At 34.3% G+C, this 16,989-nt stretch overlaps 1 protein-coding gene and 1 long non-coding RNA gene across 3 annotated transcripts; both read left to right on the forward strand.

The window, feature by feature from the left end:
* The first annotated feature begins 2,797 nt into the window (after positions 1-2,797).
* Positions 2,798-6,376, forward strand: LOC130813193 (receptor-like protein kinase HERK 1). 2 transcript variants are annotated; one of them, XM_057678954.1, is made up of 3 exons: positions 2,887-2,939; positions 3,275-3,341; positions 3,665-6,376. In XM_057678954.1, the coding sequence occupies exon 3, from the start codon at positions 3,700-3,702 to the stop codon at positions 6,187-6,189; it is 2,490 nt and encodes an 829-aa protein (XP_057534937.1). In that variant the 5' UTR covers positions 2,887-2,939; positions 3,275-3,341; positions 3,665-3,699; the 3' UTR covers positions 6,190-6,376. The 2 variants fall into 2 exon arrangements, with proteins under 2 accessions (XP_057534936.1, XP_057534937.1); XM_057678953.1 differs by having other exon boundaries at positions 2,798-3,341.
* A 1,609-nt stretch (positions 6,377-7,985) lies between these two features.
* On the forward strand, positions 7,986-15,858 carry LOC130812796 (uncharacterized). The gene is made up of 3 exons (XR_009042125.1): positions 7,986-8,314; positions 13,211-14,979; positions 15,096-15,858. It is a non-coding gene; the product is annotated as an uncharacterized LOC130812796 (long non-coding RNA).
* The last annotated feature ends 1,131 nt before the right edge of the window (positions 15,859-16,989 follow it).

A 16,989-nucleotide genomic window follows, 5' to 3' on the forward strand; every position in this document is an offset into this window, starting at 1 on the left:
TTAAACTAAAAGCAGGTTCGTTAAACAAAAGTTCTATACATTTAATTGTTCTCCTTGTTCTTCATGTGATCTTGTTGATGACTGTCGAGATATATGTATCCCAATTGGGGTCGTTGGTTCCTCTTCTTGTTCTTCTTCTTCATCAATTTGTATTTCTCTTTCCACTTCTTCTGCATAATTATGTAACTCTGGGTCGTACCCTTCCGGATAATTATGTTCATAATTATAATTACTAATGGAAGGTGTTGTTGATACCGACGGAGTAGAAGTGGCCTTTCTTTTGGAGGAACTGGAACCTCCCAATGATTTTGCCACTTTAGTAACTTTTTTTGTAGCTTTTTTCAAAAATGAAGACATGATTGATAATATTGAAGTAATAATAGAAATATAGAATTAAGAAATAAATAAATAATTAATTATGTAACTAACTAAATTAAGAAATAATTAAAAGACTAATTATGTAATTAAGAGAATAATTGCGTAATTAAAGAATTAAGTAGAGAGAGTAGGAGAAGAGATGAATTGTGAATGAAAATGATTGAAAGTGATGAGTATATATAGAGGAGAATGCAACGGCTAGTTAACGATAACAAACGGTCATATTTTGGCGAACCGGTTCCATGGAACCGGTGGGCCGGTTCAACCGGACCGGTCCCGGTTGCAGAACCGGTTCCATGGAACCGTTGGACCGGTTCTCCCGGACCGGTTCCGGTTCCAAACCGCGGGATTTTTACCCGGTTCACAACGGTTTTTTCCGGCGGTTTCACGGTTCTGGCAACTTTTTTCCGGCGGTTTCACGGTTTCGCGGTTCGGAACCTGTCGCAAACGGTTCCGATTCCGGATCCGGTTCCAAGCGGTTCGGGACCGCTCGGTTCCGGGTAACCCGCCCCGTGGCCATGCCTAGTTATATTCTATAATTTCAATCAAATGTTTAGGATTGAGAGCAGGCTACGCAGCCAATAAATTTATTTTAAAAAAAAATCTCTAATATAGCGGGTCGACGGGTACCCGATTAAATTTATTTTCCGACCTATGACCCGACCTGTAACATAAATTTTTTAAAAGAAATTGACCCGCCATTTAAGATGGGGGGCAGGTCAACCGGGTCGGGTTTTTTTTAACACCCCTAATTATGAGTAACTAAAAATGATGACGTGAAGCTGAAAATGTGTCATAACGGTCTAATTTGAGTTTCGTTCGAGTTTGACTTAGGTTTTTCTGGTTGGACCATTTTCAGGTTATGAGTCAAAATTTTTGGGTTATGATCCACTAACTTTTAATCAGGTTTAGGATCAATTTCGGGTCGAATCAAGTTTAACAAGTCTATATAACATTAAAAAAGGACTCAAGTCTTAAATACTTCCTCCGGATTTTAATAGTTACTACAATTCCTGTAGCAACTACTATTCATCAATTGATCTTATTTGGTATATATTTCTCCATGTATAATGTAAAACATAGTCAAGTGGGATCTTGTTTGATTCGTCTTAATATAGATTTTCATAATATTAACTTTTTAGAATTTTTTATCATATGAAATTAAAGATATAAAAGATTAAAATCCTGCATTAGATAGCATGAAAAATAGAAATGTAACAACTATTGAAAACCAGAGGAAGTAAATGGTAAGGATAACCAAGATGTGTGGAAAAAAAAATTAAAAGTGAGAAAATAAGAAAAGATATGCGGCTAGAATTAGAGAAATTAGTGAGGACAATGTCCAAAATAAAAATATTGCAAGGTAAAAGGGACGAACCAAAATAAAAGTCGTCAAACTCATGAGGTAAAGAGAATCATGGATGTATACCAAAGTCCAACTAGTTTAAATATAGAGGGACGATCCAATCCTATTTCAGCACCTCTCATGAGAGATTGTCTTTTTAAGAGACTGTTCTCCAGGCCCAGACCATACAATTAAAAAAATCTAAAAATTGACGTGCACGTTTGATCTTATATGGAGTTGGTGTTATAACCTATTGAAGTTGGTATTATAACCTAATGAAGTTGATATTATATTCTATTAAAGTTGGTATTTGGAGTTGGTGTTATAACCAATTAAAGTTGGTGTTTGGAGTTGGTGTTATAACCTATTTGGAGTTGGTGTTATAACCTATTGATGTTGATATATAACCTATTAGAGTTGATATTATAACCTATTAAAGTTGATATATGGAGTTAGCCGCATTTTTACCTATTATAACCTATAAGATTTGGTATTATAACTAACTTTAATAGGTTATAATACCAACTCTAATAGGTTATAATATCAACTTCAAATAGGTTATAATACCAACTCCAAAACCAACTTTAATGAGTTATAAGTAACTCGAAATACCAACTTTAATAGGTTATATCAACTCTAATAGGTTATAATACCAACTTCAATAGGTTATAACACCAACTCCAAATAGGTTACACAGCGCGCGTTTTTCTGTAGTTATTTTTTTTAGTAATAATGGGCCAGCCAATTTGAAACGCATCTTTTATAAAGACGGATTTAAGTAAGAATTTGTGATCCTATTTTGCACACTTCAAACAGAATAGCTTATAAGAAAGTCAACAATAACATATTGGCAAACAAATCAACCTAAGATCCAAACGAAAATAGAGTATAAGTTTATGAATGAGATTAAAATAAGGGTGAGATCATAATAATAAAAAATACAAAATCAGTAAAACAAATTAAAATGAAAAGTAATCTTAGGAGTATAACTAACATAGAGAATAGCATCCAATTATCCATGATCCAATTCCAACATCTCTATATATCTTGTTTGACTTCAATCACTCTACACCTCTACTAATTTCTATCAAACAAGTTAAGTAAAAAAAATTCAAGAAAGTGTTTTGAAATGTTAAACAAATAGCAATAGGCAATAACATGAGTATCTTGAGAGAAAATCTTACATTTTGACTCACCTAATTTCTCCAATATTGAAGTACCCTTCTTTCCATTTCATCAAATTCTACAATTTACCAGCATAATTATACTTCAATATTCCTTTTTGTTTCACATTAGCTGGATTTTCTGTAATCGTCATCAAACCGGCTAATTAGAATTTGTCCTTTTTTTCTCCAATTTTCTCTTCTTTAAAAAAAAAAAATAAATACTTTGATTAATAGACTAATTTGTAATCTTTTCTTTTATTCTCCATTATTTGAATCTGCTGTACAAGTATATAAATATTTTTGTGGGTTTGTCAACAACTACTGTCAGTTATCTATTTGCGCGTACTTGAGCTGATTTCTGTTCATTTTCTTTAACTTGAATTAGGTTTTTTCTTGGGACTAAAATAGGGTTCTTCTTGTTTAGCTTCTTCGACTATAAATGATCGGAAAAGGTATACTTTTCTATCTTTGTTATTTTCATATTTTGATCTGGAATTTGTTGAATTTGATTGACCTGGTTATTTAGCTCAGTCCTTTATTTATTTTTATTATTTTTGTGATTTTTTTAAAAAATTTCTGTTTATGTGTTTGATTCTATTCAATTGATATTTAATCTGAATTGGGGTTTTAAGAAAAACCCTTTTCCTGTTTTAATTCAGCTTAAATTAAGCACTGAGATCTTAATTTCCCAATTCCCTAATTTAGATCTAAGAACTGTATTACTGTGATTTTAGGTATTCATCTTGTTTAAAGGATCATATCTTTGGTGTTGCAGGAAAATTGACATTTGAGCTCCAAAATTGACCAAAAATGGGCTATAAAAATGGTGCTTTTCTGTTGTTTCTTTCACTGTCTATATCTTGGATTTCGAATGAAGTTTATGCTGATACTTTTCTGATAGATTGTGGTTCACCAACTAATACAACTGTGGGTAGTAGAGTGTTTTTGGCTGATGATTATGCCTTGAAATATCTTACGACATCATCTAAGATTCTGGCAAATACTAGTTCTGGTAATAGCGTTTTGAGGTTGTATCAAACAGCGAGAATTTTCGATAAAGCAACGAGTTATAAGTTCCCGATTAGCCAGAAGGGACGATATTTTATCCGTCTTCATTTCTTCCCGTTTAGTTTTATGTCTTACAATTTAAACACCGCGAAGTTCACAGTTTCTGCTCAGCAGTTTGTGTTCCTTAGTGATTTTACCCCTCCAAAGTCTTCCACTATGAAAGAGTACTCCCTTAATGTGACTTCGAAAGAACTTGAAATTATATTGAATCCTGCGTCAAATTCTGTGGCTTTCTTGAACGCGTTAGAAGTATTCTTAGTTCCCGATGCATTGATTAAAGATGATGCCTCCTTAACTTATCCGATTGGAAGCTTCAAGGGTCTTCTAACTGTGGCTTTAGAAACTGTTTTCCGAGTGAATATGGGAGGGCCGTCTGTTGACTACAATAACGACACTCTTTGGCGAAATTGGGTCCCGGATGACAATTTCTTGGAACACAAGGATTTTGGTCTAGCTATCCGTGGCAAGCCTGTCAAGTATATCGTTGGTCTAGCTACCGAAGATGATGCACCACCTGCAGTCTATGGCTCTTGCCGAAGACTTAACAACACCGGGGATGATCCCAACGCAAATTTCAATGTCACATGGAACTTCGACATTAGTCCGGGGTTTCAATACTTTATTCGGTTTCACTATTGTGATATAGTGAGTGCAGCTTTGAATGACTTGTATTTCAACGCTTTCGTAGACGCTTGGAGGGTTTCTCAAAACTTCGACTTTTCTACCGTCACTGCTGGGAAATTGGCTGCTCCAGTTTATGTAGATTTTGTTACGCCGATAACCACGAATGATAAGCTTCATATAAGTATTGGCCCGAACACACAAAATGGGAATCCTCCTGATGCTATTTTAAATGGGTTGGAGATTATGAAATTGAGCAATTCCAAGAACACTCTTGATGGAGCTGCTGTTATCCCTTCTTTGCAGGGCAATTCCAAGAGTGGCGTAGGTGTGATAGTAGGGGTGGTTGTCGGGGGAGTTGCGCTCCTTGTTTTGGCCGTCATTTTCTTTTTCTTCTGTAGAAGGCGAAACAAGAAACTGGCTCGAGGTCATTCTAAGACTTGGATTCCACTCTCTCTCACCGGAGGGACTTCTTACACAATGGGAAGCAAGTACTCGAATGGTACTGTCACCAGTATGGCTTCAAACTTGGGGTATCGGATTCCTTTTGCAGCTGTTCAAGAGGCGACTAACAATTTTGATGAGAATTGGGTTATTGGAATTGGTGGGTTCGGAAAAGTGTACAAGGGTACACTAAACGATGGTACCAAAGTGGCTGTAAAACGGGGCAATCCTCGATCTCAGCAAGGCCTTGCCGAGTTTCAAACCGAAATTGAAATGCTCTCTCAATTCCGTCATCGACATCTAGTCTCGTTGATTGGATATTGTGACGAAAAGAATGAGATGATCTTAGTCTACGAGTACATGGAAAACGGAACCCTTAAAAGTCATCTATACGGCGCAGGAAATCCATGCCTCAGTTGGAAGCAAAGGCTTGAGATATGCATAGGTTCAGCTAGAGGCCTTCACTACCTTCACACTGGTTATGCAAAAGCAGTTATTCACCGAGATGTAAAGTCCGCCAACATTTTACTCGACGAGAATTTCATGGCCAAAGTTGCCGACTTCGGTCTCTCAAAAACCGGACCTGAGCTCGATCAGACCCATGTTAGTACAGCAGTAAAGGGTAGTTTCGGATACCTTGATCCCGAATATTTCAGGAGACAGCAACTTACCGAAAAGTCAGATGTGTATTCATTTGGCGTGGTCTTATTCGAAGTTCTTTGTGCAAGACCCGTCATTGATCCCACATTACCTCGCGAGCTGGTTAATTTAGCCGAATGGGCATTGAAGTGGCAGAAAAAAGGGCAGCTCGAACAAATCATAGATCCTAAACTACAGGGAAACATAAAACCGGAGTCTCTTAGGAAGGTGGGTGAAACAGCCGAAAAGTGTTTGGCTGATTATGGTGTCGACAGACCTTCAATGGGAGACGTCTTATGGAATTTGGAGTATGCATTACAACTTCAAGAGGCTACGATCCCAGACGATCCTGAAGAACACAGCACAAATGTGATCAGCAATATATCTCCGCAAGTTAACAATTTCGCTGCAAACGATGATTCAACTGTTTCGTCTGTGCAACGCGACACAACAACAAATGTCGACGATCTTTCGGGTGTGTCTATGAGCAGGGTATTTTCTCAGCTTGTGAAATCTGAAGGAAGATGATTTGAAGCTGTAATTTTGATCACATTTGTATTATAATGCTTTCTTGTATGTCAATTTGGGCTATTTATTGTAGTAACATTATGAAATTTTAGTACTTAATATTGTATTAAGTCTTGGGCATTAAAAAGGAACTATGGAGGTTTAGTTACATTTTTTTATGAGTAATAAATGAGTTTTTGGGCCAAAATAGCTGTAGTTATTATGGGTTTTGATTCAGCAACTGTCTTATTTAACCGTTACTTAACAGTCTTTTGAGATATCGTCTCAAGAAAAGAGGTAAGACCCCTTAAGAAATATTAGATTTTTTTTCTCTTGCTCATTGTAGGAGGTAAGATGCCTTCTGCTCAAAAAAAACAAAAAAAAAAAAAAGAAGTAAGGCTCTTACTTTGTTAGTTTGTTACTTTAATTAGGAAAAATCATAATGAATAATACAAATTTTCACTGATTTTTACAATAATATCAATTTTGGTTTATAGTAGATAATTTGACAAAAAACAAAGGTAAGTTAATGGTTAAACAATAGTTCATATCATTCTAAAAAAATAAATCCTTAAATTTGCATTTTTCATGATTAATTAAAAGTTGTTACCATTATAAAGAAATCAACAAAAATTTATATTATTTACGGTAATTTTATTATTTAACTATTCCAATTGTTAGTTTCCTTTCTTTCATTCTTTTGTTTGTTTTTCTCTTGATTACAAATAAGCCTTTGCGATATATATGATGTTCCATCACTTTTTCGTTGATTTTCTTATTTTAATTGATGTGATTCGTGAAACAATTGAAAATCTCATTTTCTTATTTAAATTGTTCAATTTGAATACTTATATAAAATAGCTATTTATTTTAACTCCTAGTAAACAAATATCTAAGCCTATATTATTAATAGATAACAAAATCTGGGAAAATCAAATTAATTGATATTTGGATATTTAGGTCACGATTTGGTAATTTATTAGAAAGAAAAATTACAATAAATGGAAGACAAAATTTAAATGTAAAACCTTGTTCATAATTTATCTAAGATAGCCAACCGCTTAGAGCCTCCGAAATAAAATGCCTTAAATATTAAATGGTGATATTTAAGTCCGGTTTCGAGCAACACTTTTTAAGTAATTTATTTGTAAACAATTTTTTTACTTAAAGTAATAAAATGTTACTATATATTTATCTTCAATTATTTTTCTTGAAGTCGAAAAATTTTATCTTTTAATATAATATAGGGCTCCATTTTAAAAATCATCATAAAAATAAATAAGGTCTTCAAAACTTTATTCCGTCCCTATTTAATTGAAGAAGAAAATTGCATCACACTAGCTTTTTTTTTGAGTTTGGAAGATTTAATCCAAACGAGTAAATTATCCTCGCATTAGGATTTCAAATCCAACCAAACGTCATAATCTAGATCAAACCATTTTTATAGAGTAAAATGAGAGATTTTATCTCTCCGAAAAGACGGAATTTGTTCAATCGAGATAAAATTTAATTTCTTTTTTTTTTCTAAACAATTATCTTATATTGAAATTAATTCCTATTAATTTAAAATATTTTCTCTATATTAATAATTTTTTTTGTTTTGTTTTTTTATTTTGGAGTATTATGACTGAGTGTTTTTTATTTAATTATAATGTTGATTTACAAAAAATCAAACTATAAAATAAACTTTCACCCCTAATAGTCAAAAAAAATACAATTAAAAAAATTAAATTCAATTTTATAATTGTTATTTTATACTATTATTTTCAGTTTAAAACCAAATCGCTAATAAATACAGCCATTTTTAGTATGGTTAAAAACAATTATATTGGAACAAAAAACACCAAATAAATTTTAAGATCGTAATTTAGACGAAGTTATGTAGTACTTTCTCCATTTCTGAGGAAGTGTAGACTTGACGCAACAGTTCAGGTTTCCATGTGTGACTGAAGTTCCAGTTATGGAAGCAGATTTTTGCAGATATGCGGGTCGCGGGATGCTTTGCACACCATCACTCTCATTCCTCTCTTCAGTGTTTCCTTTCATCGTCGTTTCCTTGTAGTTCCTGAAAAATCTTTGTTTTAGCCATGTACACGCTTAACAATGCCGGTTGAAACCTCTTCTCATGCTTCGGTGTTTATTTCCGGTAATTTTGATTCCCAAGTCTTATGATTTGGTTGCTGTTTAGCCTTTTGAATATAAATTCGTTTGATTTTGCTTGTCAATAGTCGCATGATTTCATTTTTCTCTCTTACGAAGAATTTGTCGTCTTTTTATGGAGAAATTTCTATTTATTGCGAAGAGAAATTTTTCGTCTTTTGCTGTGGGTAGATTGATTTATAATTTTGAAACGGCAAATGATTTCGAATGCTAAGGTGTTAGAAATTAGAATCATTGTTCAAGTCTGATTTACTTACGTTTCTCTAAATTAAAATTTGTTTCTGAATTAGTGAAAAATTTACTACTTTAGAGCATTAATTAGTTGTTGGATTGCTGATTTGATCCAGAACTTTCTATCCACTAATATGACTTTACGGTAAGAAAGAGAAGTTATATTTTTGATGTAATTTTTCTTTTTGCATGCCCTGGGAGTCGGGTGGGGTTGTGGTTTTGGGGAGGTCTCCAGTATAACATGTCGTGTACTACATGATGTGCTCGCATCTGACATGTGTAATGTCCTGACATTATTAGTTGTTGCCTTGTTGGTGGAGTGGACTCAAGGCAACTTGATTATATCAATCATGTAGCTAATTAAAGAGGTGTTTGGTATGACAAATGGAAAAGTTCTAGCAAGGGAATGCATAAAGAGAGATAAGGCTAATATTAAGTGTCATTATTACTAATTGTCTGGTTCAAAGAGAAAGGTAATGAGAAGAAAGAGAGGAAAGCAAAGAAAGGAATTGAAGTGAGACCTATTACTAGTTTAGTAAAGGAAGTAAAAAACTGAGGATCTGAATTGCAGTGGGGCACAAACTGATCGTACAAAGCCACTTTCTATTGTATTGAACAGGGCATATGCGGGATTTCGAACTGAGAATGCAAGCAAAGGATCAGTCAAATTTATTGCTCTCTTCTGATGTCTAAGTGGATATAAATCTGCCTGAGCTATTGTACATACTAGAAATACGATGGACATAGTTTCCTTTATAATGTGTTAGACCTGTCGAAATTTTTTCTAAGATGTTAGTGTTGTTAAAGTAATTTAGAAAAGATGGGTGATTATAGTTTGAAAATCATCACAATATTTGAGTTTTTAAGTTACATGAGAGACTTGCAAATGGATTTATGCTATTCTATAAGCTATATTCACTTTGGTAAATGTGTCTAACGCTTTCATGGAATATAATGCAGGTAACCATAAGATAAAGCGATGGGATACTGACCGAATTTTTAAGTTTTCTCTTAAGTGGTAGTTAAAAGATCAATTTAAGAAGAGAGGAAAATTTTTCTACATACAAAAACAAGAAGAGGTCAGTGTAGAGAGGTGTTTTTGGAGATCATTTTAGTGTTATGATTTTATGTACATGTGATGTGAGGCAGTACATACAATTTATGAGCATTGTTATAAGATATTACATGTGTACATGTAAGAATGTAGCTTAAATTTTGTGAAATTTGAAAGTTCTAAATTCCAAGTCTGCATTTCTTAGTTTGATTTACATTACACTTGCCATTCTGTTAGCGAGTGGATAGTTAGGTTTAATGGGTTTTCAAACAAAAGTTTCACTTACTTTGCCTAACAAGGTCTTCGAAGTCCTTCCCTTCTTTCCACCTGATGCTCATTATTAGGTAAAAATAGAATATGGTCATGATACTACACTTATGGTCTGTTCATACATGTTTATGCACATAGACCTATATCACTTTTATTGCAATTTAGACTTACTGCTGTCTAGGTCAAAAGTGATTTGTTTGGAACCTTGGGGCCTGTTTTAAGAGTTGGCTGACATGACATTTGGTAGGTTTAGTAGTGCACTTTGGGATAAACTACACTAGTCGATTTAAATTCTAAAGTAGATTGACTTAAATGACGAGATAGTTTTATCAAACAAAGCTGGATAGATTACCTCAAAGGAAGTTTCACCTAAATTGAGACTTTTAAGCCCTGGCTACTGAATTTCAAACTCTTGTAAGGTACAAAAGTGATGTTTAAACGATTAGTTTTTGAGCTAGAGTGATATCTTAATAGTTATTTTGGTGAGCTAACCAAAGATGTATAGTTCTTTGGTTTCGCATTATGATGAACTAAATTGGAATGACTCTTCAAATTATTTGCACTTCTTATTTTTGTGAAGCTATAGATAATGTTTGCAATGTCAATTTGAAACCTCTTTGTTATTACAAGGTCCCATAAACCATGCCTAATTCATTTTGCATTGGTGTAATGACACATCATGTCTTTTGACGGTAGATTAGTGCTTAATAATTCATGCATGTTTAAGCAATTATGTAGGTGTTTTGAATGCAAATGCATCATTGGTTGAGGTTAGTATAGGGGTTGAGGACTTTCTCTTTCATCCTTGTGATAAGGGTTCAATTCTCACCACTTACAGTAAGGACTAATTACCTTTCCCTTTCCTTGTAGAGATTCCGTAGCCAACCCCAGTCAAAAAAGGTTAAAGAAAATAACTTGACGAAAGGTTACAATTTTATAAAGGATGAAATGATTAAATTGTTCATTTTCTGAAGTGCCTATTTAGCGGCAAGATATTGGAATGCACGTCATTTTTTGGTAGCAAGGAGTCCAAGTGATCTACATGCAGTTGGACTCCTGAACCTGGATCTGTGTGAAACATTTAAAAATATGTTCCTTCTATGATTTAGAATTTGCACATTCAATTCTAGACGATGAGTGAAAAGGGCATACATTGATCTCCGTTTGTTTGGGTATTCTGCAATTTAAGGAGAGTAACTTACAGAGAAGAAAATTGAATATTGTCCATGTAATGTAGCTTGTTGCTTATGTAGACGACCATTGGAACTAATATATTTGTTCATGTAGCCAACCCCAATCTTTTGAATTTTATGTTATTTGTTGTAGTATGATCCCCCATAAGTTAGGATTAAGGTTTTGGCAATGTGTTTTCTATATGTTTTAGTAAGTTAGTTTCAGAATATACCGTGATATGGGTTTGAATGATTTTTCAGTTTCAAATCTCTTGACTATTTGAGGGATTCTGGAATGAGATGCTTTGGGAGGCTATACTAGTAACAATTGGGCCTAATTCCTAAACCAGTCTCCTTTATATTCATCCTCTAAATGAGAAAATTGCTTGGGAGAGTGCAGAAAATCAGATAAAAGATGTAGAACCTTTTATTTGGGGAGCCAGGGAGTAGGGTAGTATAAGCTATCAGTGGGGCTTGAGATGTGTGCTTGGGTGCTAGGATCTTATTTTGTGGCAGTTTACTTGTATTGATGGTTTACAAAACTGAGTGCTCTATGTTATGAGAAATTTATGGTTGTCAGCTTGTTGTGATTGCAGAAATGAGCCTAGTTTTGTGGAAATAACATCTTTACTTGATAAAATGTTAATAAAAAGATATTTGACATGTTTATGATGTCTAAAATATAAGGTTGAACTCCTTTTTCTTTTTCGCAAATAACTGTACGTCTGTACCTATATGCAAAGTTGAAGACTGGTTTTGATAATGGAATGACATATTGGATATGGTAAAGTAATGGTCTATAATGGATGTCATTCATGATTTTAAACCAGGAAGTTATGGAATGACCTGCATGAATGAGATTGAGAAGTTGGAAATCCATTAGTAAAACATTCTCTATTTACTGAAATGCTCTAGATTTATTTCCATGTTCTAGGTGGAAAAGGTATGTAGCATGGTGTGTTACGAAATTAGTTTGTAAATGGTATGGATATTTACAACTTATATATTTCTTGTTGATGGATCCCATTACATATTTTGAGGTGAAGATTTGTCATATGCTCTTTATTTTGTATCTGACCTTAAGTGCATCCACCTTCTGTTGCTTAATTTCCCCCCACCCATGAAAGGGAAGATTTTTTTGTCATCTGTACTCTATTTTGTATATATTCTGGAGACTCATCTTTCTGAAAACAGACTTAGGAACATGGTACCCCAGGAGTTATAGCCTTTTTTCTCTTACTGATCCACTTGCATACAGAAAGATACTATGCCTACCAATGCTTTTGTTATTAATGAGTGTGCTCTCTAGTATGTAGTTTAAAGAATTTCTAGGATATCTTAGTTCCTAGAGGAACATTCCTTTCTTTAACCATGATAAGAATTTCGAGTTAACAGATTGGTGATGTGGTAAGGGAGTGATGCGGTCATCGTAACACCTAAATATGGATCAAAAGCATGAGATATCCCTTGATATAGTCTAAAACACGGTTTTTTTAACATCTTGAAAATGTGGAAAATATCGGTTCGTTTATATTGAAAACATTTACAACGCGGCCAATGCGATGTGAAGCGGCCTTATTTTTGCACTATGTTTAGAATGTGTCTACTGTTTAGTTTTCACTTGTTAGTTTTGGAGATGAAAAGCGCACTATTAGCTAGTCATTGTATATTGTTCATACTGGCATGACATTTCTGAGATGGACACGTAGGGGTAAAAAGTAGGGGACTCTGCATCCAGCTTTTGCTATCTGATTAAAACTTGATATTTTCTTGCCTCGCAATATCTAATAGTTGAAAAGGTTGAGAGGAAGCTGCTACTGGGTGAATCTTTGCCGAAAGGTGTGCATGTGTATCCCTAGGAGACCCCATGGAAATTCTAATTTTTCCAGGATTAACTTTATGATATTATATACTAATATATGCATTCCCACTGCAAGTTCCCTAACTGGTGCCTCTCATGTGCAAACTGCATGCTGGTTTACTTTCTAGCGGGACATAGCAACACAAGCACCTGGAAGTATAATGGCAAACAATATTAATTTAACAGCTGGTGCCTGCTGCTTTTGTGTTTATTTATTTTAATAGTTTCTGTGCTTATTCTATGATGAGAGATAATGATGATTTTATCAAACTGATGCCTTTTCCCATTTTATAGGGGGCATGTAGGTTGCGGCCTGGTGTCTCACAAAGCAATATGCACAATGTCGGTCAGTGAAATTCATTTGCCATCTTCGTTTCCTCTTTACTTCACTTGTTTCTGTCATGTGCATAGCCATATTTTATTGTGAGTTGAAATTATATATTTTGTGATTGACCTCTCTTTCAACTCCTCTTATTATAGAGGTATGGCTTATGAGTAGCTGTTTATTTTCTCTTAGCAAACTGCCTTGATCATGATTTTTCCCAGATAACAAAATTATTATAAAATATTAAAAATAGTCGCATTCTTCTCACATACTCCATTATACAGTTCAGAATTTAGAATGTCTAGTAGATACCTTATACAGTTCAGGATTCAGAGGAAGTACGCGGATTTTGAGTGCTTTTCCTGTTGTGCTATCCCCTTTGAATTTTGATCTGTTAAGACACAAAATAAACCCAAAACTCCAGCTTGAATTATGCATCATTATCTCTTTTGGATAGTACTTCTTTCATCTCACTTAGATTGCAACACTTGAGCTCAAAATTTGTAGCGCATCACATTGTGAAATGTGTGTCATTCTCATTGGGATGGAGACACTAATATTAAGATATTCTCGTTGTCTGTCAATAAAAAAAATAAAAGACTGTTTTATTAAGAGTGACATTGTGACGCTTTAATCGTATTGCAAATTGACTGATAGTTCTGTCAAGGACAGGCAGGTATTATACTGATATTTAAGTTCCACGAGCGGCCGACAAAATGAAAGTTGGCCGTCAATGTAGAGATTTTTGTTATAGTATCTTCTCCCATTATGAGTTTCATCAATATTATATCTTGGGTTGACATAGTAAAGTAATCAAATAATTAATGTTAGGTTTAAATTATATATGGAGCTGCTTTGGCTCTTTTGAACAAAAAAGGCAGTTAGGCTATTATTTTATATTTTTCTGGGACCAAGAAAAGGGACAGAATTCTAAACAATTTCTGAATTGATTGGGGCATTCAAATGGTGTACAGTGGCATCTCTACATGCATGACCTTCTCATGCAATATACTCCATTATGTTAACTGTTTTGAATGCTTAAACATTCTAGTATTGAATTACATAGGGCACTTCTACCCACTGAAACTATGTACATGATTGCTGCAATTTTGAAAATAATGCTCAGACACTTACGTCTACAAAGCATAAGGCGAGACTAATATTGCCTTTTCCCCATTTTTTTAATAGTGAAATTCTAACTGCTAATAGATGCTCTTTTAAGGAACCAAATTTGATGAAAGGGAATTCAGGAAATCAATCCAATGCTCTTCTTGCTCATCATCTTCTTCGCCTGCCACTTGATTCCATTGTAAGTCTTGAAAGTTGACAGGTTGTTCGACTTCATCATTCTTTGCAAATCGACCCCTTACTCTTGGCCTGCTATCAGCTAATGTCTTCCTACATGCATACTGATGACCAAGCATTGCAACCGTAGAAAAGTTAGATGAAGACCTTTCAGTGCTTGTAAAATTTTGATAAATGACATTTCTCTTGATATACATTGAAATCCTATGCTGAATTCCATTCAGTATAAGAAATTTACAGACATGACTTGAGGATCTGGCTGTCTTAACAGTTAACACGTTGAGATTAGCGGCTTTAAAAAAGATGACTATGACTAAACACTAAACATGATGATTTTGTTTATATTAGTGGGAGGGACTGTGATTCTCAGCTTTCGCACGTCACCAAAGCCCTTAAATTCCAAGGACCTGTGTGAGTATCATATCTTATCATGGTAAACATATTGCTTTAGTGCTGGTTATGATTTTGTGTGAATATGACATGTTTTATTTCATTAAGGATGTAGGACCGATATTCACACTGTACTGTTTTGTGGTTGTGCTCCTACAGTTAAGGAAGGGTAAAGCTTGAAGGATAGTCTAATTACCTGAATTTTCTTGTTGAAGTTCCTCTGACTTCTCTTGCTTCGGTACTTCTCTATTCTTTCTTTCTTCTCCTCGGGACTGTAGCGACATGCCTTTGTCATACCTTCAATGATAATGCTCGTGCTTTCATTTCCCGATGGGCTTCCTAAGTGGTGGTGGTGGTGGTGGAGTAAGGTTTTGACTCCCTGCCATGAGAATGTTCAACTGTGTTGGCTACCAGCTATGCAGAATTTATAATGACAAATTATTAAAAAAAAATTATGCGACACTTCCTGATGATTTTTCCTGTTTTAGAACCATTGCAACTTTCTCGTTATGCCTATTTCACTGACTCAAAAGAATTTACCTGATCCAAATCACCAGTGCCAGAGACCCGTTTCACCGGGCCAATATCGAGGCCAACAAAGCCAGCAGCAGATGAAACTGGTAGATGAAATCTGTTGTTCAGGAGCGAGTGGCTACTGGGCCTTTGCTGCATCAAAGTGGTAGGAGTATATGCTAGATGGGTACTAGTATAGCTAAGAGGCGAAGTAGGTGATCCTATGTAACTATTACTTGTACACCCACTCCCCGTACTTGTATTCCCATCAACGTTTGCGAGCATGAAAGCTTCGTTCATGGATTCATAGTCGTCTGTAAGAGACCGAACTAATATATGTGCTAAACTGGCTGGGTTACTTTGATTAATGAAATCTGAAGAATGATCGTAGAAAGAGCTGTTATTTTGTCCATACATGGTGTACCTATTTTTTGGGTGTGTTTTTTTTGGCAAAGAAAGGAATTAGAAAATAGAACAAGAATGAAGACACATTGTTATGTTCTAGCCAAACTTATATAAATGAGAATGTTGTGAACTTTCTCTCTAAAGCAAAGCGTTGACTCATTACCTACAAACTTGTCCCTCTTATTAGTACCACTATCTCCTCATTTCCCCCACTCAATAAAGATTTCATTTTATAATTTTTCCCAATAAATTCAATTATACATTTGATTATGACAAGGATTTTCAAACTCATGAAGTCTAATCAATTATCTTAAAACATTGATGTGTGTTTAAGGTTTTGTTTCCCCTAATCACCACTCCTAAAAGAATGTTTATGAAATCATTTTAGTAAAAGACACTTTGTACTTCCCAACTTCATGAATTTCTTTGTTTGAATGCAATTAACTCGAACAAGAGTGAGAAATTGTACATTCATTTCTAATTTAAGAAATTGAAATTTCATTTAATTTGATAGCCATAATGAAATTTAAATAAACAAAAAAAGAATAATTTTCTTGTTTTGTTTCCTATAATAGAAAGTTAGGACCCATTCTTTTCAACTTATTTTTCAATTAAACAATTCATTTCTTTACACTCACATTTTCCTACTATTCTCCCAAATTTTTATTGAGAAGATTAGACTCTTGTAAAGACAACCTACACAAAATTTGATATGTTTATTTTAAATATCATTTTACGTTTTTTAACGTCTTTGTTTTACTAAGATTGCTACATTATATATTTTTATGTAAGAGCCTTTAAGAAGAAATATAGCAATCTCAATCGGACATAGGAGTACCGAGTATGCAATAGATTTGTTTGGAAGATGGTTCTCTTTTTTAGTTGGCTATTTTTACCGGCTTAAAGTGTTGGGTGTTTTCATTGGCTTTTAAATTAGTTGAATGAGCCAACTGTTTAGGGAGATGCTTTGTAAAATTAAGTATTAGTTGTAGAATATTTATTAGAGGAGAAGTGGACTAATAAGTCAAACGCTGCTGAACAAAGCCGGCAAAGTTAGCTTTTTCCATTTTTCTAAAAAAAAGTTAGCTTTTTCATTTTGGTCTAAAAATCAGTTTTTTGGCTAACCTTGAAAAAC

The sequence above is a fragment of the Amaranthus tricolor genome, chromosome 5, assembly GCF_026212465.1.
Source record: "Amaranthus tricolor cultivar Red isolate AtriRed21 chromosome 5, ASM2621246v1, whole genome shotgun sequence".
Classification (NCBI taxonomy): domain Eukaryota; kingdom Viridiplantae; phylum Streptophyta; class Magnoliopsida; order Caryophyllales; family Amaranthaceae; genus Amaranthus; species Amaranthus tricolor.